The 22,833-nt window shown below is 38.6% G+C and overlaps 1 protein-coding gene across 8 annotated transcripts in view; it reads right to left on the bottom strand.

Annotated features, from left to right (window-relative positions):
* Positions 1-22,833, bottom strand: part of LOC131031236 (phosphoglycolate phosphatase 1A, chloroplastic) — a 194,977-nt gene that overhangs the window by 100,129 nt on the left and 72,015 nt on the right. For 6 of the 8 annotated variants that reach the window (XM_059219923.1, XM_057962286.2, XM_057962287.2 and 3 more), the window contains 2 exons: positions 5,680-5,739; positions 5,486-5,538 (listed from right to left, as the gene is read on the bottom strand). In XM_059219923.1, the coding sequence (XP_059075906.1) occupies positions 5,486-5,538; positions 5,680-5,739 (113 nt within the window). The remainder of the gene's footprint in view (positions 1-5,485; positions 5,539-5,679; positions 5,740-22,833) is intronic. The other 2 variants (XM_057962290.2, XM_057962288.2) reach the window with 1 other exon arrangement.

Below are 22,833 nucleotides of genomic sequence, written 5' to 3'. Positions count from 1 at the left end.
GGTGTGTGACATGGCAACCTCATCTTCTTCCTCCAAGAGTTACTCGCTTTACAAACCACCCCTAGCCCCGAAGAAGCCATCATTAGATGAAGCCACAAGGCAGGAGCTTTAGGAGAAGGAAACTCTGCTTTACCTGCAAGGAGTCGTGGGAACCAGGGCATAGATGCTTAAGCATTGAAGTGGTGTCCAACAACGAAGAAGAGAATGAGGAAGATGGTCAACAAAGCACGGGGAAGGCTAAAGAAAACATAGATCATGTAGAGAGAATTTCCACACTAGTCCGTAGGGGAGGTGTCATTGCCGCTCTGACCAGCACTCCAGAATGCAGTGTGTTTCGAGTTCACGGTACACTCCTAGGGCAACGGGTCATAGTCATGTTGGACAGTGAGGCCACTCTCAACTCTATCAACTCATCACTCGTCACTAGGAGGGGTTTGCATACAGAGGAGCTTGAAGGGTTCGAAGTCAAGGTGGTCAATAATTCTTGGACCACTGATGCACAAGCATCTATGATAAAACAATTTGATCATGCCTTTTGAAAAACACCCTTGTAGTCTTGTGCAGACAAAACATCAGATGGGAATCCAATTTATTGAAACATGGGAAAACAGGCTGTTTTTAAGATATTTTTATGATGGCCGTGTTAAAAATCTTTGTTGTCTTTGCAGCTGTGATACCATATCAACAAGCTACAACTCGTGATGTTCAAGATGAATGCAATGGCAACATCGGGATCTTTGACTTACATTCTTGCCAAGACATCAAGTTGAAAATGAACTTGTACCCTTGCACCATGAGATTACTCATAACGAATTGGACTTGGACATTAAAACTCTGAACCGTCATTTTTCACATGAAATTTCAAGTATGCAATGATGCAATCTGATCCATATGGTTGTAATCTCACTGTGGCTAATGATGTTGAAGTCCACCTTGTGGACTAGAAAAGAAATACTAATGCAGACCTCAGACTATGGTCCAGCCGGGAAGACTTCACATCGTCAGAAAGACCATCTAGAGTTGATGCCTGGCAGAACATTAATCATGCAATGATAATGCCTAGCACAACATTAATCATGCAATGATAATGCCTAGCACAACATTAATCAACATGTGTCATAGTAGTGATCATGCTATGTATCATCCATCATCAACCCTGTATAGGGGCCATTTTGTGGAAATTTTGACAAACTGATTCCAGAGACAACCATGTGTTAAATTACACTCAGACACTTCAATTTGTCAGATTCAACATGTAGCTTAGTTAATCCATCTGCAGTTGTATAGCTGGGTTTCAGCTCAAAACTTGACATCTTGTTTTCAATGCATCTTCCCACCAGAAGGCGGCAAAACCCACAAAGAGACAAAAAATCTGAGTAAGAGATAGGGGATTTGGCAGCCCTGGGAACTAGGATTCTCAGTAAAGGAGCTTTTTGGAGCCCTTGCCTACTGGAATTTGGAAGAGCAAAGTTGGTTAAATTAGGGAAGCTTGTCAGGGAGTTAATGGGTGCAGATTGCAAGGATATTCTCCAGAGTGTCCATTAGCCAAGCTAGATGTAATGCATTTGCATGTTTTAATCTGAATTTTAAACTATGAAGGGGAAAATTATACTGTTGACATCTTTCTACAAATGGTTTATGTATGAGTTTTCTATTATATGAATAGAATTGATTTCTGTTCTCTGCGCTTATTATTTACATTTGCAATGTATTGTTCTGAACTTTAATGAGTTGAGTGGAATCAGTTGTTCAGTCCGACCACCATCCAACTGATCAAGCCACTACCAGAATCCCTGTGCAGAATTATATTTTCTCCCAGTTTTCTAGCTAAACTTCTGAGAGGGTTACAACACAATTACAGCAGTGATCAGGCTAGGATCAAAGCAGCAGCAAAGCCACTCTCAGCCACTCTCTTGTCCTTGTGGATCATCACCATTGGTGACTCCTCCAGCCATGGGGGAAAATTTAAGCTCTGAAATTGCCCTCTTGGTAGGGAAGCAATTAAACTCCCACTAGAAGAAATGAAAGAAACTATCAATAAGACAAGCCAAGCTTTATGTTCTTGGACTCGCCTCATCAAAAAGTGGAAAAGAGGAGATGGGAATAGCAGAGTACAGAAATGTTATAGGAGACCACAAAACCCAAGAAGAGATACTAGCTGCTATGATGCAAATCACAAATCCTTTATTGGAAAGAGAGAGGAAGAGTATTCGGGCAAACTTGCAAAACTATGTTTGACTGAAACATAGTTTATTTGTACATCTTAGACTTGCACGTGTATTTTGTGTCATATCACCAAAAAAATAAGATGCATGTTGTATTTTGGTCATATGTATGTGTGTAAATGATAAGGTGATGATAATTAATTATTAAAATTAATTTTACTTTACACGATTATGTAATTATCATGTCAATTATTATTTCATTAATGTACATGAATATATTATTTCATTAATGTGCATGAATATATTTATGACTAATCTAGACTAAATTTATTTGGTGAAATTTGTGTCATCAATGTTTGTTAATTTTGTAGGTGTACGATACTGGATGGCACAAACTCTATGGTTTTGCTTTTTAGAAAGATTACACTAATAGGTTGAGCACCCACACCTACTTAATGAATGCCTAGCCCAAGTTTGGGGTTCTACCAATTGTAAGTACCCTATATCCAAATAATGTATTTACAATTGGTGATGGACACTACAACTCTTATTCTTATACTCTCTTAGGCCTATGGATTTATTGGAACATAACATATCCAAAAATATTTGCTTCTTGCTGGGAGGTCATCTCTAAGATTTGTTAGTTTGGCAATACATATTTGTATTGAAACTACTGCTTTGATTAACTTGTATATATAATTGGTGTACAATTGGAGGATATCTATTGTCATGTACTCATTTGGTTCCACAACTCGGCATCACCATGGGGAACTACACAGTGACAGATGATTTCTTCGTGATTGATTTGGATGATACAGATGTCATCTTGGGCATTCAATGGATGGAGACCCTCGACCAATACACACAAAGCTTCAAGAAGATGGAATTCTCGTTCGAAGTGGATGGCAAGAAGGTGGTACTAAGGGGAATGTCCAATGGCGGCGTGAGGGAAATTTTGGCCAGACGGATGGAGACAATAATATATTTCGGGCTCTTTTTATTAATTAGTTAGTTATAAACTTTTTGGTGTCGGCCTGTTTGTAACCCTTCGGGAAACTTCCTGGAGCCCATATATATGGCCGAGTTACTCATTGTTGTAGGTATGCGAATTTGGTATTTTCTTGTATGTACGAATTCCAATTGAAGTTTAGTTGTCTGCCATTTCGGAGGTGGAAGATCCTCCCTACTTGGCATCCGCAGTTTCGGTGGGAGTAACTCTTCACCCTACTCTGCTTTGCCCTCAGTCCGGGATTTCTTTTGTAATCTGAAGTTCTATCATTATTGCATCTGAATTTCTACTTGCATGTCTAGTGTGTTCATTCTTGTGCCAAATTGTGTTAAACTAATCATATTGTCCAACATATTACGGAACAATCTTTTAGAGGCCGGGATTGTTAGTTTCGCACAGGAGAGTCAATTGACCGAAGGCAGGAGCATACTGGTCGAGGGCCGTACGGTGGAGGTGTTGGGTGTACGGAAGGGAGGCCGTATTGTGCCGGTTGTACGGTGTACTGGTGAACCATGTTGGTGTTGACCATACAGGGTGGACCGTACGGTGGTGTCGATTGTCCCTACGGGGGAAGGTTGCTGACCGTACGGGGTGGAGAGGCTGTGCCCATACACTGCAGTTGGGTTGTCCGTATGGGGTGGAGAGTTGTGCTGCCGTACACTGGGTTGTCCGTACAGGGTGCTGTCATACGTGTCCGGGTACATTACAGTGTCTCCTCATTAGACCTTAATGGCTGCTCTAAACTCAGTTGTTGCTTTAACGAATCGTTTGCGTGACTAATCCATTTCTTAATGGATTGTATTGGATGCTTAATCATTAACATGTTATTAATACTTAATCAATCACTGTTAGGATCGAATCAAAGGCATTTGATGTGTTTTCATCCTTGCATTGATTGTAATCAGGTTATCATGATGAAGCAAGACAAGTATGAATCAGATCAGGGGCATGACAGTATCCATTGTTTTTATCATTTATGAATTTGTCCTCTCTTTGTACCTATATATTGAGAACATGAGATGGTGATTTCAAGTCAGATTGTTTTACAGGTACACTTGTCGCTAAAGTGTCGTCAAAGTGAAGCAGGTATTAGTATGTGGATGCATCTCACATTTGAAGATTAACACATACTTGTCCTCTTTCTTGTGTGGAGGTTTATTCAAAAGGAATTCTCCACATAAATTCTGTGTTGACATGGTTTGCTAATTTATTTCTAATTGTCGATTTATGCAATCCATTAATTAGTCTTATCATAATCCTTGTTTAAGGAAACAAATTTCAAATTTGCATACAATAGTAAATGTTATTCTTGCAGCAGTTTCACCTTGTTTCAAATAGCTTGCACATAAAGAGTTGAAAGTCAAATGGGCCTTTTGGCTTTGAAGATACTGCCGTACTGACACCTTACTCCACCCATTCATTTTGTTTTCACATGGCATGTCAAAGGTGAATTGTAACTGTTTCAGCTAGTTGGAATGTATAAACCCATGCATTCGGTCCATAATTGATCGGCAAGAGAGATAGATAGTAGAATGTGGGTTTCTTTCATAGCCATTCTTCAAGATCGTGGAGGATTGTCAACAAGCTAAGAGAGAGAAATAGAAAGAAAATATGCTAATGTCCACAAATAACCAAAAACAGATCAACAGGACTGGAACATAAAATAGATACAAGCAAAGCACTAGGAACTGGAACAAAGGCTCTTATATTTAGAAAATTTATACTTGTAAGCAGTACTCGTTGAAAGAACACTGGAAGGCATTAAAATCAGAAAGTGGAGTGTTCCTATTTATTAATTTTTTTAGGCTAATTGCATTCTGTCTTATGTATTTATTACTTCTGAATCAGTTTTTGTTTTATGTTAATTGTCATTGCAATTTATACTTGACTTTATGGTATTTTCTATAAAGAGAATAAAAAGTCATAGCTTGCACACAAGTAGTTAGAAGTATAACTGCCGCATTAAGATCTGTGTTGATGAATTTCGAATTGGAATATCTAACATAATTACATATCCAAAGATGGGAAGACGATAGGGTCTTAGTTTATGAGTATAAATACACTGAAAAACCTCTCATGACAGTAGAGAAGATGTATATTGAGATAAGCCAGAAAGCATCTGCCTAGAAAATATTGTTTTTAAACGAGAAATCATACCAACTATTTTTAGAAGGCCAAAAATGATGAATACTTTCAAACATGTGTACAGCATAAGGTTACATATGGTATAAAAACTTCTAGACACTTTCTTCATTCATTTTCACTATTTAATGCTATTTCTTAGTGCTTAAAAAATGAATTCAAAACTTACTGAATCTTGTAAAAATTAATAAATTGGTCAAATCCAACCACAACTGCTCCAACCTACCATAAAAGATTTTCAAGTTAATGAAATATGTCTACAAACTAAATATAGGAAAATACAAAGAAATACTAAAACATGCATAAAAAAGAAGACAGAAGTGCAAAAGGGAAAAAGAAAACAAAAAGTAATCATAAAAATACATCTTTGTCATGCTCGATAAAAAATCCAGGTCCAAATTGTATTGTTTTGTCACGATCTTCCTGCCAAGAATAAATCTAATCTATCAAATCCACATTCAGACTTTTTATTTCACCCAAACACACTTTTCTTAAAAACTAACAAGATATTGATAAAGCCCATAAATTTAGGACATACCCTTTGTAACACAAATTGCATGTCCAATTAAAAAAATTAGAAATTGTTGCCTTGAATACTACTGGAGTGTAATTCAATTTGAACAGTACATATCGATACTATGGGGTGTAAGAAGGCTCTGGATATCGACTTCAACTTAATCTACATCTCTAAATAGATGAAAAGGATTCCTCAAACTAAAGTATTATTTTATAAAATTCATATTATATATGAACCACAACTGTTTTGTAAGACAAAGAATATGATAATATCTACACCATCTTAAAGTTTATATTCAAGCATATATCTTTAAAGCATCCTAACAAATGCAAATGTTATTCATACTCAATAGCGTTAGTGTTTTAATTGCACCTTTCAGTGTGACAAGAAATAAAATAGATTGCAAGAGAAATCCTCTTCAAATTAGAAGGGGAAGTTCCCTATAACAAAAATAAAACCTAAAACCCTAATTAGAAGTATGTAGTTGCTATTTACAATTTGTACAAGTGTGTGTTCTCGGGTGTTTCATGCATAGCAATGATTGTGATGACTGTGTTGGCTGCTCTAATTGCACACTGCTCTCATGATGATCACTTATTTTCTTCAGTCTTTATTCTTTGAAAATTTTCACTACTGCTTTGACTTCTTTTAAAATTTGTATTAATATTAGGTTCATTTGGTAAAACAAATGAGCTATTTCAGAAACCTACATACTCTAAACATTATGAGGCAGCATAAATATTTTTCATGGTAAATTATTTTCATCCTTTATATCCTAAGTTACCGGTTCGGGTTCGGATTCGGGTACGGATTCACAGATTCGGCAAAAAAAAAAATCTTGGGTACGGGTACGGGTACGGGTACGTCCGTATATATATATATATATATATATTTTCATTTTATATATATACCCATATACTATATATATGGTCAACATATACAATCCATACAACAAAAAAATATACAATGTGACTTTCCATACATAAATGATAAATCATAAATCATAAATCCATAATTATTAATTGCCAATGCCAATAAATATTCATATATCACAAATGTAATCAGTAAACTAATAACTAAAGTCTAATATCATATTCATAATTTGCAAAAAAGATAATATTCAAGTTTTAAGTCTTTTTTAAAAAGTCATAAAGGGGCGAATTAGAATTTTATTATTAAAAAACTAGTTTAAAAAGTCTTTTTTTATTGTTTTTTATTGTTTTTTTGACCCGTGGGCCCTGTTTTTGGGAAACCATAGGCCTGGGTTCATGCCAAAGGACGAAGAAAACAATTGATTTGAACGAATTTGAACAACTTTCTATTTTTAAAAAGTTTGCTTTTTTGTTTTTTCCTATTTTTTAGGAAGTTTTGTTTTTGGCATTTTTAGCCTGATCCTCGATATGGCTATTTTTAGAAAGTTTTCCCTATTTTTTAGGGATGCCTGCTTTTTGCTTTTTCGGAGTGGGGACCTAGGGTTTGCACTGGTTCCACTGACCTGCTTCAATCGCGATCGAAAATTTTCAAGTTTTGACCTTAAAAGCTAAGTTCCTACATTTTAGGGGTCATGATGCTTCAGATGGTTGGCCTGAGTATGGATTTCAAATTTCAAGTTAATCTAGTTAAAATTGAAGAAATTGTGGAATTTTGAAGTTTTCCAAATATTTTCCAAGTCTGGCTAATCAATGATTGATGGTGAGTGTTATGGCAGGAAGTTGAAAAGTCCGCCCTCATGAAAGGAAAGTGGCACGAGCATGAAAAGTCCGCCCATGATGGAGACTCACAAAGTCCGCCTTCATGTGCTAAAGGTGCTCAAGAACTCAAAAGTCCGCCCAAGGTGATAAGTCATGAACTCTCCAAACTCCACCCTATGGAGAGAGTTGAAAAAGCCCACCCTATGGAGAGAGTTCAAAAGTCCGCCCAAGATGTAAGTGGAGATGCCTAAAAAGTCCGCCATGAAGAGTTGAGGTGATGCCTATGTCAAAGAAGTCTGCCTTGGTGCCTAGGAAGCAAATACTCCGCCCAAGTTGAACTCCAAAGTCCGCCTTCTTGAACCAGCTCAAACTCTGCCCTCCAAGCTGCCTAAGAGGTGACAAGTCCGCCCAAGTGGATGAAGGAAGATGCCTACCTCTAAAAGTCCGCCCAAGTTAAAAAGTATGATGCACAAAGTCCGCCTTCTTGAACACTCTAAACTCCGCCCCTTCAAATGAATCAAAGTCCGCCATATGAGAAGGGATAAAAGTCCGCCCAAGCAAAGTGGTGTGTGAACTTAACAAAGTCCGCCTTGTGGGATGATAGCAGGTGAAATAGCTTCAAAACTCCGCCCTTCCCTTGCCTTGAACAAAATGAATGAACTCCGCCCTTGGTGATCTCTCTAAAAGTCCACCTAAGGTGATGAAGGAAGATACCTACCTCTAAAAGTCGACCCTATGGGATGATGGTGAATAGTTATGGCCTGTCCAAACTCCGCCCTATCTATGATGACATCAAAGCATATCTATCAAACTCTACCTTGAAGGTGTTAAGGGTAGCAAGAGGTAAGTCTAAGGTAAGCAAAAGTCTGCCTTGGAAGACATGAAAGATGATTTCCAAGTAAAGAAAGTCCGCTCTACTTGGGTGATGAAAGATGATGCCTATGTTGAAGAAGTCCGCTAAAGGTGAACTCAAAAGTCCGCCCTCCTAACATCATGGCCAGCTCAAAGTCCACCCTATGTTGGGATATAGTTCCAATACTTGTGCCAACACTCCAAATAAGTCTGCCATGTGATTAAGGAGTCAAACTAGTCAACACCAGTTTGAAAAATGAGGTAAAATTCAGGGTGATGTCAGCATATCCAAGGAAATTCGAACTTTGAACTAAATTGGAAAGTTTTGTTGGAAAAGAGATATTGCAGATTGAGGAGAGATTCGAACTTGGAACTAAATTAGAAAGTTTTAGAAAGAAGATATTTGGAGATCAAGTTCGAGTTTAGGACTAAGACTCAAATTAGAAACTTGCACTTGTGAAAGTTCGAACTAGATGAAGATGACTGTGCAACTCAAATAAAAATTCGAAACTTTCTCCATGAATATTCAGGATTGAAGCTAATTTAGAAACATGAATTGGAAGGATATTTGCGTGTTTCTAATTGTGAAAACCAACTCTAATACAAATAAGACATTTCTCCTTTTATTTATGCACACAAGTTCGAGTTTCCTAAGTGTTGAGAGCAGAGATAAGAATTATTCTTGCAGATTGAAGGAGGTTCAAAGAAGATTTTCACAGGTTGAATGTATTTTTGGAGGTTTTGAAGGCATTAATCATCATTTCCAGCCTTGTTTTTCATAAATGCTGACAGATTTTGGAGTATAACCAGCTGATAGGAGGCAGATCATTCGAATTTTTTGAGTTTTTCTAAAGATCTTTCTGTCTTCTTGTCCTTTTCTTCTCTCCCAATCGAAGGTGAAGTTGGTTTTGAGAGGAGATTTATTAAATTTTCTGAGTTTTCCAAGTTCGTTGGAGGTGATTTTTGTGGATTTATCCAAATTTTCAGTAAGAAAGATCATGTTGGACTGAATGGGATGAGGGTTTTCAAGATTATAAGACCTAGTTTTTGGATTGAAATCGTAAATATCCCTAGAGTGTGGAGTTTACATGTGAAAAATCCATCTTTTTGTGACTAAGCGTCAAGAATATAGTGAAATACCAACCACTTAGTCATCAAGATCCTAAATTTTAAGTTAAATTTCTGGTTTCTAACTTCAGTTTCATCTTTATTCGCAGATTTCAGGCACAATGAAGTTCCAAGTAGACAAGGATGCTCCTCCTGAATCAAGAATGAACTCAAAATGGAAGAGTATTACTGATACCAACCTCGGGCACATCAATTTGAGGGAGTCTAAGAAGTGGATGTTCGGCTTAAATAACCTTGTGCCTACCGTGACCACATGTAAAATGATGAAGAGTGGTATCGTGCATGTTGTTGGCTTTCTCCCTACGTGCAGTGCACGGAGTTGGTAGTTGAGTGCACTAGGCACTATAAGCCTGTCAGTAGAGATATTGTGGCACCAGATGGAAGAGTGTTGGCCAATATCAGTGATGAGGCCATAAGGAAAGCTTTCAGAATTCCGGAATATAATAATGTTGTATATGTGACCAAGGATGAGGCTGGTCGAATGTATCAAGACCATATCGAGGAGTACGACGCCACCATCAATCATTCATGGTTGGACAAGCCAAGAAAGGGTGCCTCCAAGTTGTCAAGGAAGAGCTTGGTAAGGGAATATTTTAAAGAAGACATTGGAGATATGATTTTCCTGTTGAACAGAATAATGGGTAATCCCCAAGGCGCTCCATTTGAGCCTTGGATGTATTACTTCATAAACGAGATAATGAATGGAGTCAAGATGATTGACCGGGCTCAGATGATAAGCAATAACTTGGACAGCCAGCTAAGAATCTAGAGGCAGATAGAACCTTTTACATGAGCTCATACTTGTTCTATTCCCTTGCTACAACCTATGGATACAGAGGCCTCACCTGTAGAGAGGAAGTGGGAAATAAAGAGAATCAATTTCTTGGCTACGATTGTTACCCTCAGCTGCACATGGAAGAAAAGTTACATTTCAAGAGGGTAAATGATACATTTTTTATGCATATCACACAAACAATGCAAGGTGGATTACATCAGAGACTCTCTCAAGAGTCTATGGACTTCATAAGCAAATTCAGGTATTGGTATATTCAATACCCGAGATTCACCTATATCAAAATTCAGGGATTTTTCGGATCTCCCTATAAGCTCCCAATCTACCCTACCAACCGAGTTGTGCTACTGGAAGATGTGAGGCAACTAGAGGGCTATATGACAGTTCAGAGAGATAAGCAAAAGAAGGTGGGAACATCCTCTCTCACAATTGGAAATGGACTAGAGACATGCCCGTCATCACAAGCTGCTGCCACTGCAGAGAAAGAGTTGGCTTGGTACCCCTTCTACCAATACAAGGCAAGAGGGAACTTTGATCCATTCCATAAGATGAAAAAGGTAGAAGGAAAGGTATTCGAGCACAGAACTGATTTGGAAGATTATTGGGCTAATGCAGCCGATATTTTCGAAATCAGAAGAAGATTTTGCTCAAGGATCCCCCTGAGTACGGTGAGAGCAACAGAAGTATTCAAAGTTGCTGATCAAATAGAAGACAGTCCTGAGTTTCAGCAGAGGGGCTTTGAGAAGATAAGAAATGAGCCACTAGCCTTGGTTGATTGGTCATAAGGAGAAAACTCAAGTTTGGCAAACCTTATGAGATCAGTGGTCGAATACTCCAAGTGGTGGACATCTGAGAAGACAAAGCAACTGAAGTCCAAAAGTGTTGCCCTGACTTATGATTTAATGGGAACGAATGACTCTATGTCTTCCAACCCTGGTATCTCTATAGGCAATGCTCGGAATCCAAAAAGTGTTGGGTCCTCGAAAAGAAAGGAACTGGTTGGAAGCTCTAGAAAGGCCAAGGGAAAGAAAGTTGTTGGGAAGAGAGGTGAATCCAACGAAGGTCATTCCATCTTGAGTGTCGCATCTGTTGTGCCTGACCAAAATGCAATTGAAGAACATGAGATGGGACAGATGTGGGGAATAATGAAGTAAGAGTGCCTTCTCCTTCGATTGAAGAAATAATGAGAGAGGCTGTCCAAAACCCGGACAAGGAACAAGTTCTTAATAAAGCCACAAAAGTTGAAGAGCCTGAGCCTCCAGTAGTTTTCCTTGATGGTATAGTTACTGGACCAAGAGGGACAGATGGCGGATTTGATCAAAATACTATGGAGCAGTCAACCATTCCCGATTGGTTGAGAGAAAGGATAAGGGCTAACGTTCCTAATGAAACCCATTCTGAAGAGAATAAAACAACATTTTTGGCGAAGGTGAGCGAACCAGTCGTAATTAAACCACCTAAGCCAGCTAGAAAATTCTCTTTGATTCAGGGGATAGTGCAGGATTTAGAACAGTTCAGATAGCTATGCCGAAAGAAGGTAAAACTCGGGACAATATTGCCCTAAAAGATTACAAGATTACTACAATAGAGTTGGGTAAGCCTACTCTGGAGCAAGAAGTCCAATACTTTGACGACTCTTGCAACGCCCTCAAGGCAAGGCTAGCCAAGGAGAACGAAAAAAGAAAGAAGGTTGAGGAAGAGAATCAGCAGTGGAGGAAATATGTTCTCCATCTAACTAAGCCACTTAATCATGAGATACCAGTCACCCCTCTGCAACCTCTTCCGCAAGAATCAATGAAAGATTATGAGGACATGAAGGGCATGTTCACGCAAGCTAAGGAATGGATCTCAAATGCTTCGGCACGTGCTGACATAGTTGTGGAAAATTTGGTATAAGCACATGAGTCGGCTTTTGCATTAGTCAACAGAATTCAGGACTTAGCTACAAACTAGGAAGATATTGAAGAAATCCAAGATGAAATACTTCCACAATTGAGGGTTATTCGAGGTCTGTCAAAGTGAAACTTGGTAGATGCAGGTATCATCCAGGTTGGGGATAGGTATGATTTTAACACTTGGTATTATGCTTTGGTCACCAGGATTGAAGTCCTGAAGAAATCTGAAACTAAGTGTTTTGAAACAGAGGAAAGTGTCAAAGATATTTTAAGTAAAGTGTTTCATGTGACATCAGAAATTTGGCAAAAAGAGGGTATACGAGAAAAACACCTACAAGCAGAGAACCTGAGAGCCAGAATTCAGTCGAGCTTTTTCAAAGACTCGGGGATGATTGATAAGGGCGATATCTCAAGGATCACGAGTTTTCTCCTCATTGACGAGAACTTTCTCGTCCAGGCAGTTGAGTGGGAAGGCATCCTCGCCACGTGTACTGATGAAGTGGACATCGTCGACTTCTAGATTATTAACCTGCCAAGTGTCACTATGGAAGAGGTTCGGCTCATTGTGTCCAGATACATTGAATCTGCAAAAAGGGAACCTGGACACTCACCTCAGTGACAATAGCAGCTATGCCACATGTCACTCTTTTGTTTGTTTTGACTGATAGAGTTTTTAAAAACCCTAATTAGGGTTTATAACTTTCAATTTGGGCCCTTGATCACTGTTTGATCTCGGTCGTTCATTATTTTCTGAGAAAAAATATAAGGCTACCTCCTCTCATTTGGAGAGTGTGAGGTTTTTGATATATTGTTGCGTGAAGGTCATTTTTTCAAATAATATATTGCATGTGCGCTTTCTCTTAAGGCTTTGTAATCTCTGTTGTTTGAGTGATTAGCATGGTTTCAATTTCATCAACACATTAGTTAAAAGTTAATTTAGATTTGTTTTCATGTTGTTAGAATTGAATGAAGGATTTGATAAGTAATAATTGACGGTGTATCTTTGCTCATACTTTTGGTGAATGGATGATTTCCATTTCATTGTGCAAAGTTAGTCTAAGCCTATCCCCTGTGTATGCCAACATTTCGATCATAAGCACAACCCGTTGAAGATTGCACCCGCTTTGTGTAGTTGTCCTCAATGTGGTGAAGCAAAGTGTGGTTTCCCAAGAACACCTATGTCATGTCCCCTCTTTAGCTCTGTCTAGCAGAGACATGTGTGTTAGCCTATTATGGAGTCTTGTAGGTTGGCAATGGTGGATAGAGACTCAGTCAGGATATTCAGTGTTTGGATTTGGTGTTTCTGGCAGTAGTAGACCAGTTTGGAGCAGTTCCTTGATTTTAGGAGGCAGTTCCTACTTTTTAGGAGGTTGTGACAGCGTCCAGGGTTGGGGTTCCATGAGACCATTCCTTGGTTTCAATTTCAGGAGATTTGGGTGTGTTTCCTAGTTTCTAGGAGCATCCCTAGATTTTAGGGATGAGATTGCCAGTTGATCCATGATTTTCGACATCAGTCACACACAGGACACGTTCCATTTCAAACTTTTGGAGTCATTTGAGCCTTCTGCAACTATTTGGGTTATATTTTTAATATATTTAAATATTTCCTAAGTTAGCGTTTAATTAATTAAATAAGGCTATGTTTATAGCCATTTTCGAGTAATAAGGGGTTTTTGGCTTCATTTGGATGCATATGCCCATGTGTTATAGCTCGTTGGAAAGGTCTTGAACTTTTCTAAATGTTTCCCATTTGTCAGGGACCCTTTTGATGAACGGAATTCTTTTATATTAAAAAAGTGGTGTGTTCTCTGTACTTGGCGACTAAAAAATGAGAAATAAGACTTTATAAGCCTAAGCGCACTTTTCATACACTTTTAGGGTTCGAGCTAGAGGGAAGGAGTTATAAGGAGATGGTAACCTAATTATCAAGCATCTTTTACACATTTTCATCTTTGATTTGGAGAATTTTCTCTGGAGAGCGATTCAGCATCTGGGACGAAAACCCCAGGGTCTTGCCTGTCTAGGACGTAGCCCCCAGCACAGTGGTTATTTGGTTCTTGCATTCAGTTTTCAATGCCTTAGAGTTGGTACGACATCTTTTCTGGAGGATTCAGTGGACAGAGTTAGGGTTCAGCGTGGAGATTGGGGTTTCCAGCTTGGCATCACCTAACAGCCATATGGCTGTACTTTGCAGCCATTTCTCTTCTCACCTGGAGCTATGTGAGAGCTTTGGACATTTGCGGCAGCCTCCTTATTTATTACAGTATTCACTCTTCATTCAGTTGGACTCATTGCTTATTGTAATCTTCCTTGAATTGTTTGGAATCACTATCTAGATAATTATTTGATTTAAATAATCAGAAATCTGCTTGGTACGATTCTGATTTGGCTGTGTATGAACAATTATTTCCAATACTCTTTTCATGTACTTGTTCTTCAATTATTACTTGCTGAAAAACTATCAAAACATAAAAAGAATTCAACCTTCTACAACTTCTGTCTATTTCTGGAAGATTATAGTAATAAACAGGAAATTCAATTAAAAATAATTAAAAGACTTACAGCAGATCAGCGAAGGGATCCATCAGGGATCTTTCAACCTAGTTAATACCGACTTCAGAGTTAATAGGTTTAGATCAGCCTTCTTAACCCTATCTCTCTTTTTCCTTTTTGAAAGTCTAAATCCCGAAAAATCAAAAAAAAAAGAGAAAGAGCCTAAAACTAATAAATGTATCTAAGTCCAGAAGCTTAAAAGACATTCATAAACGTAAGTCCCCCTTGAGATTTTCAGCATACACTACCCAAATAGCTATCCCACTAAAGTCGCTTGTTCGCACATATAGACCTTGGAATCAGCAGTGATTTTTCAGGAGATGATAGAATACCTTTGGGTATCTTATTCTAATGTTTAGTAGATGATAAAACGTACACCAACAATACCCAAAGGTATTCTATCCTCCCCTGAAATATCACCGCTTATTATATGGCGATTCCAAGGTCTACATGTGCGGACAAGCGACTTTAGTGGGATAGATACTTGGGTAGTGTATGCTGAAAATCTCAAGGGGGACTTACGTTTACAAACATCTTTCAAGCTTTTGGACTTAAATAAATTTGTCAATTTCAAGCTCTGTCTTTTTTTTTGGATTTTCCGGGATTTAGACTTTCAAAAAGGGGAAAAGGGATAGGGTTAAGAAAGTTGATCTAAACCTACGAATTTTGGAGATGGTATTAACTCGATGTTCTCGGGAAACCGCACTTTGCTTCACCACACTAAGGAAAACTACACAAAGCGGGTGCAATCTTCAATGGGTTGTGCTTATGATCGAAGTTTTGGCATACATAGGGGATAGGCTCAGACTAACTTTGCACAGTGAAATGGAAATCATCCATTCACCAAAAGTATGAGCGGAGATACACCGTTAATTAATACTTATCAAATCCTTCATTCAACTCTAACAACTTTGAAAGCAAATCTAAATTAACTTCTAACTAATGTGTTGAGGAAACTGAAACCATGCTAATCACTCAAATAACAGAGATTACAAAGCCTTAAGAGAAAGTGCACATGCAATTTATTATTTGAAAAATGACCTTCACGCAACAATATATCAAAAACCTCACACTCTCCAAATGAGAGGACGTAGCCTTATATAGTTTTCCAGAAAAAAAATGAACAGTCGAGATCAAACAGTGATCAAGGACCCAGATTAAAAGTTAAAAACCCTAATTAGGGTTTCTCAAAACTCTATCAGTTAGAACAGACAAAAGAGTGACATGTGGCATAGTTGCTATTATCACTGAGGTGAGTGTCCAGTTTCCCTTTTTGCAAATTCAATATATCTGGACTTTATGAGTCGAACCTCTTCCATAGTGACACTTGGCAAGTTAAATCTGGAAGTCGACAACGTCCACATCTTCAGTACACGTGATGAGGATGCATTCCCACTCAACTGCCTAGGCAAGAAAGTTTTTGTCAATGAGGAGAAAACTTGCAATTCTTGAGAGATCTCCCTTATCAATCATCCCCGAGACTTCGAAAAAGCTCGACTAAATTCTGGCTCTCAGGTTCTCTGCCTGCAGGTGTTTTTCTCACATACCCTCCCATTGCCAAATTTCTACTGCCACACGAATCACTTTACTTTAAATTTCTCTAACATTTTTCTCAATTTCAGAACACTTAGTCTGAGATTTCTTCAGGACCTCAATCCTGGTGACCAAGGCACAATACCAAGTGTTAAAATCATACTTATCCCCAACCTGGATGATTCCTGCATCTATCAAGTCTTGCTTTGACAGACCTCGGATAATCCTTAATTGTGGAAGTATTTCGTCTTGGATTTCCTCAATATCCTCCCAATTTGCAGCTAAGTCCTGAATTCTACTAACCAATGAAGAAGCCAACTCATGTGCTGATACCAAATTTTCCACAAGTATGTCAGCACATGCCGAAGCATCTGAGGTCCATTCCTTAACTTGCCTGAATGTGCCCTTCATGTCCTCATAATCTTTCATCGACTCTTGCGAAAGAGGCTATGGAGGGGTAACTAGTATATCATGATTAAGTGGCTTAGTTAGATGAAGAACATATTTTCTCCATTGCTAATTCTCTTCCTCAACCTTCCTTCTTTTTTCCTTTTCCATGGCTAGTCTTGCTTTTTAGAGCGTTGCAAGAATCATCAAAATCTTGGATCTCTTGGGTTTGAGTAGGCTTACCCAAATTCATAGTGATGATTTTATAATCCTCAGGAGTGATGTTATCCTGAGTTTTGCCTTCTTTGAGTACAGCTACCTGCACTGATCTGAATCCTGCGTTATCTCTTTGAATTAAAGAGAATCTTTTGGCTAGTTTGGGCTGTCCTATTTCAACAGGTTTACTCACCATAGCTAGGAATGTTGTTGTGTTCTCCTCTGAAAGAGCTTCCTTAGGAGCCTTAGCCTTCATTCTTTCCCTCAGCCAATCTAGAATCGTTGATTGCTCCATAGTATCTTTATCAAATCTACCATCTATTTATCCAAGTCCAGTAACTATACCATCAAGAAAAACCTCTAGAGGCTCAAATTTTTCAACCTCTGTAGCTCTAGTAAAAACTGGTTCCTTGGCTGGATTTTGGACAGCCTATCTCATTATCTCTTCAACCGAAGGAGAAGGCACTCTTACTTCATTATCCTTTATATTTGTGTCCATCTCATGTTCTTCAATTGTATTTTGGTCAAGCACAGTAGATGCGGCACTCAAGATCGAATGACCTTCATTTGATTCATGTTTTTCCCCAACAATTTTCTTTCCCTTAGCCTTTCCAGAACTTACAGCAGGTTCTTTTCTCTTCCGAGCCCCAACACTTTCTGGATTTCGAGCATTGCCTAAAGAAATACCATGGTTGGAAGACAAAGTCATCCATTCCCATCAAGGAAACACCTTTGGACTTTAGCTTCTTTGTCTTCTCCGATGTCCACCACTTGGAGTATTCAACCACTGATTTCATAAGGTTTGCCAAATCTGATCTTTCCCCGTCTGCCTAATCAATCAAGGCAAGTGGCTCATTTCTTATCTTCTCGAAACCCGGTTGTTCAAGTTCAGGACTGTCTTCTATTTGATCAGCGACCCTGAATACTTCTGTTACTCTCACCATACTTGGGGGAATTCTCGACCAAAATCTTCTTCTAATTTCCAAACTATCGGCTGCATTAGCCCAATAATCCTCCAAATCAGTTCTGTGTTCAAATACAATTCCTTCTACCTTTTTCATCTTATAGATTGGATCAATTCCTTCTTGCCTTATATCGGTACAAGGGATACCATGCGAGCTCTCTCTCCACAATGGCAACAACTTGTGATGATGGACATGTCTCCAATCCATTTCCAATAGTGAGAGAAGATGTTCCTGCCTTCTTTTGCTTCTCTCTCTGAACTGTCATGAAGGTCTCCAGTTGCCTCACAACTTCCAGCAGTACAACTTGGTTGGTGGGATAAATTGGGAGCTTGTAGGGAGATCCTGAAAAATCCCTGAATTCTGATATAGGTGAATCTTGGGTATTGGATATACCAATACCCGAATCTGCTTATGAGGTCCTTCGACTCTTGAGAGAGTCTCTGATGTAATCCACCTTGCAGTGTTCACGTGATATGCATCAAAAATGCATCATTCACCCTCTTGAAATGTAATTTTCCTTCCATATGCAGCTGGGGGTAACAATCGTAAACAGAAAACTGATTCTCCTTGTTTCCCACCTCTTCTCTGCAAGTGAGGCCTTTGTATCTATAAATTCTAGAAAGGGAATAGAACAAATATGAACTCATGTAGAAGATTCTACCTCCCTCCAAATTTCTCAGCTGGTTGTCCAAGTTGTTGCTTATTATCTGAGCCCAGTCAATCACCTTGACTCCATTCATTATCTCATTTATGAAGTAATACATCCAAGGCTCAAATGGAGCACCTTGGGGATTACCCATTATTCGGTTCAATAGGACAATCATGTCTCCAATATCTTCTTTAAAATATGCCCTCACCAAGTTCTTCTTTGACAACTTAGAGGCACCCTTTCTTGGTTTGTCTAGCCATGAATGATTGTTGATGGCCTCGTACTCCTCCATGTGGTCTTGATACATTTGATTGGCCTTATCCTTGGTCACATATACAGCATTATGATATTCCAGAATTCTAAAGGCTTCCCTTATGGCTACATCATCGATATTTGCCAACACTCTTTCATCTGGTGCTATAACATCTCTACTGTCAGGGTTATAGTGCCTAGCACACTCAACTACCAACTCCGTGCACTGCATAGTAGGGAGAAAGCCGATAGCATGCATGATGCCACTCCTCATCATCTTACATGCGGTCACAATAGGCACAAGATTGTCCAAGCCGAACATCCTTTTCTTAAACTCCCTCAGATTGATATGTCTGAGGTTGGTATCACTGACATTCTTCCATTTCGAGTTCATCCTTGATTCAGGAGGAGCATCCTTGTCTACTTGGAACTTCATCGTGACTGAAATCTACGAAAACACATGAAGCCTAAGTTAGAAATCAAAATTTCAACTTAAAATTTGAGGTTTTGAATAAGTGGTTGAAGTTGTTTGCTTCATTTTTCATACTTAGTCATTAAAATGGAGTTTTCACATGTAGGAATTTTGAAAATGATATTAAAACTCCACACTCTAGGATAACTATATTCTGATTTTAATCCAAAAACCAGGTCTGCAATCACATCAATCTTATCCAAACTTGCTTTGAAAGGCGGGAAATAAGAAAGAAGGTATGGATATTCAGTCTTAATATTATCTTTCTTACTGAAAATTTGAATGAATTTGCCCACAAAATGAAATTTCACCTCCAACCAGCTGAGTTGAATGAGAGAAATGGATAGAAAGAACTCAGAATCAGATTGAAAAACTCAGAAAATTAGATAAATTTGCTCCCTATCAATCTGATTTCTTCGAAATCTGCATGTAAACTTGTGGTAAATGGTTGAAAATCTCAAACTTATAAATGGAATCACCTTTAAAATCTTCTTTCAACCTGCAAAACTCTTAAAACTTCTCTCAAAATGTTCTTTACCTGCAGAAAACCTCTCTTAATTGCTCTCAACTTGCTTCAAGAAATTCGAAACTCATGTGTAAAAATGAGAGAGTGAATGAAATATTTGTATGAGGGTTCGATTTTATAATTAAAAACTAAGAAAATCTCTTCAAAATTTGTTTCTAATCCTTCCCTAGCCTTTTGAATCTGCAAAGAATGTTTCTAATTTGGTCTTTAGTTTGCAAATCGAACTCAATATTCTATATTCTTCTTTCAAAACTTTCCAAATCTGCACTCAATTCAAACTTGGATGATAGACTCTGCTGACATCATCTTCTTGTCTTCCATTTTAGCAAGTATCTTACTTGGGCGGACTTATTTTAAGTTAGGGAACTAAACAAGGCACCACACTCCAGCATAGGGCAGACTTTGGAAGATTGGTGGAACAAGACAAGGTACCATACTTCATATTCATTCATACTTAACCAAAATCTGATCATTTCATCTTGAACTTGAACTCCTCTTCAGCTTAACACCTCATCTTCAAACCTGATCTTACCATGATCTGATCATTTTCAAGGCATACTTTGGAGTTTGTTTGATCTTTCATCAGTGAGGCGGACTTCAACCAACTCATGACACCACACTTGTTCATCTTTTAGGGTGGAGTTTAGAGAGTTTGTGGCACCACACAATCATCTTCATTAATACTTCCAAGGGCGAACTTTATGAAGTTCGTGGAACAGCTCTTTCAAACATAGGGCGGAGTTTTTGAAACTCATGGAACAAGTCTTAGCACTTCATCAAGTAGGGTGGACTTCCATGAGTTTGTGTATCATCATGTTAACTTTGCAACCATTACTAGGGCGGACTTTGAGAAGGTCATGACCATGCTTCCTTCACCCTTAGGCGGACTTTACTTTCAATGCAAACTAGTCCTAGGCGGACTTTCCTTGCCTTATGCACTTGGTCTTTGTAGGAGGGCGGACTTTCTCATGTTCACACACCACTCACCATCTTCTTAGGCAGACTTTGTGAGACCTACGCACTTTTTACTTGCTTCTTATCTCACCTTAGGGCGGACTTTGAGAAACTTGAGAAACCTTAAACTCTCATTGCAAAGCGGACCTTTGATCCATGATCTTTTTGCTTCCTTGCACCATGGCTATGACCTCCAAACACTTAGAAACTTCCTTCACTTTGACAAGGCGGACTTTTTGGAGTTAGGCACCCTCACTCATCACCTTGGGCGGAATTTCTTGCCTCCTTGGACCTTCTTCATGGGCGGAGTTGCTTGGGCAGACTTTGAGAAGGTTTTGGAAACCTTGGACAGCGGACTTCTTGGCTCATGCTCCAATGCTATAAAAAGTAGGGCGGACTTTGTGAGTCTCCATCTCCATAGGGCAGACTTTATCTCTCCTACATGGCAGACTTTGAGAATGTTTGAGAACCTTTCATTTGCAGCAAGGCGGACTTTGAGAAGGTCATAACCACGCTTCCCTTCCATGAGGACGGACTTTGCGAATCTTCTAACATAACATTCGACACCAAACATGATTAGCCAAACTTAGAGAGATACCTGGAAAACTTCAAATTTGATAACTTCTTCAATTTTAGCCAGATTAATATGATATTTGAAACCCATACTCAGGTAACCCATTTGAAGTGCCATGACCCCTAAAATGTAGGAACTTAGCTTTTGGGGTCAAAACTTGAAAATTTTTGATTGCGATGGATGCAGGCTAGTGGTACCAGTGCAAACCCTAGGTCCCCACTCCGAAAAACAAAAAGCAGATATCCCTAAAAAATAGGGAAAACTTTCTAAAAATAGCCATCTCGGAGATCGAGCTAAAAATTCCAAAAACGAAACTTCCTAAAAAATAGGAAAAGGCAAAAAAGCAAACTTTCCAACAATAGAAAGTTGTTTGAATTTGCTCATATCAATTGCATTCTTCGTCCTTTGGCGTTTCTGGGCACTTTGACGGTGTCTAGACGCTGTTATCACTTGGTTTGCAAAAACTGCCTTTCAATCCTTAAGACTCGAACCGTTCAAAACTGAGCAAAACTGAAGCAGAAGGCCACGACACACTAACAAAAACCCTAGAAAGCAGGAAAGGAGAGGGTCCCCATTCTCAACGGGGTGATGTGTGAAAAAGGTCACAACAGATGGATATCAAGAGAGTGTATTATCTGCTTCTAAACATGATCCTGCCTACAAATCCGCCTATTTGTCCATTGTGACAATTTGGTTTTGACCTGGATAATACTTGCTTCCCAGAGACATTCTTCATACTTAAGATGAAGAGGAAATCCCACAATGTCAAGCACTTCCATCTTTCTCCTTATCGGAATATTGATAAAGATGATATGCAATATTTTTGGTCTGCCCCAATTCCAGCTATACATATTCAAGAGATGGAATTAATCAATTTCACACATAATGAGGGATAAAACTACGAAAGTTGTAGGCAAAATAAAGGGCTACAATTGAACATTGTATCTCACCTCCTCCAGAATCTGCATAACTTATCTTCCATGATAATGAATGGGCATGGCTAAGATCTGCTTAAGCCAAGCTTCTGGAGGGATTGACAAGTTTCCCTGTATCACCATTGAAAGAGATTGATTACATGAGAGTGGTGATACACCTTCTGATGAAAGTGATAATTGGTTCACCAAAACCAAATGCCTGGAAAATAAATAGAATTAATTTAACTTTACTCTTGATTCAAAAGCTTATTCTTTTCCTCCATATCAGCACTGTAGATTGTGTTTTCCTTTAGAACAAATCATCCACCTTTGGATGGATAAGCACACATTGAGTGAGACCTTTGGATAAGTAGTTTCAACTAAAGTGATTGTAAGTCTGCTTGATATTCCCTTGGAACAAATCACTCACCTTTGAATAGATATGCACATATTAACTGGAATCTTTGGATAAGTCATGCCCATTCAAGGAATTGTAAGTTACTGCAGGATAATGATGAATTTCAAATTTTCTATGAAATTAGTCTTGAATTAATTAGTGTTGGATGGAATATTTGTGGGGTATCATGTTGATCAAGCATGACACTGTAACTTTGTAATAATTCTTCCGGAAAGGATACAGAGGTTT

Source organism: Cryptomeria japonica, chromosome 4 (genome assembly GCF_030272615.1).
Source record: "Cryptomeria japonica chromosome 4, Sugi_1.0, whole genome shotgun sequence".
NCBI classification, from domain to species: Eukaryota; Viridiplantae; Streptophyta; class Pinopsida; order Cupressales; family Cupressaceae; genus Cryptomeria; species Cryptomeria japonica.
Note: the sequence above shows the minus strand (reverse complement) of the source record. Positions and strands in the feature narration are given on the sequence as shown.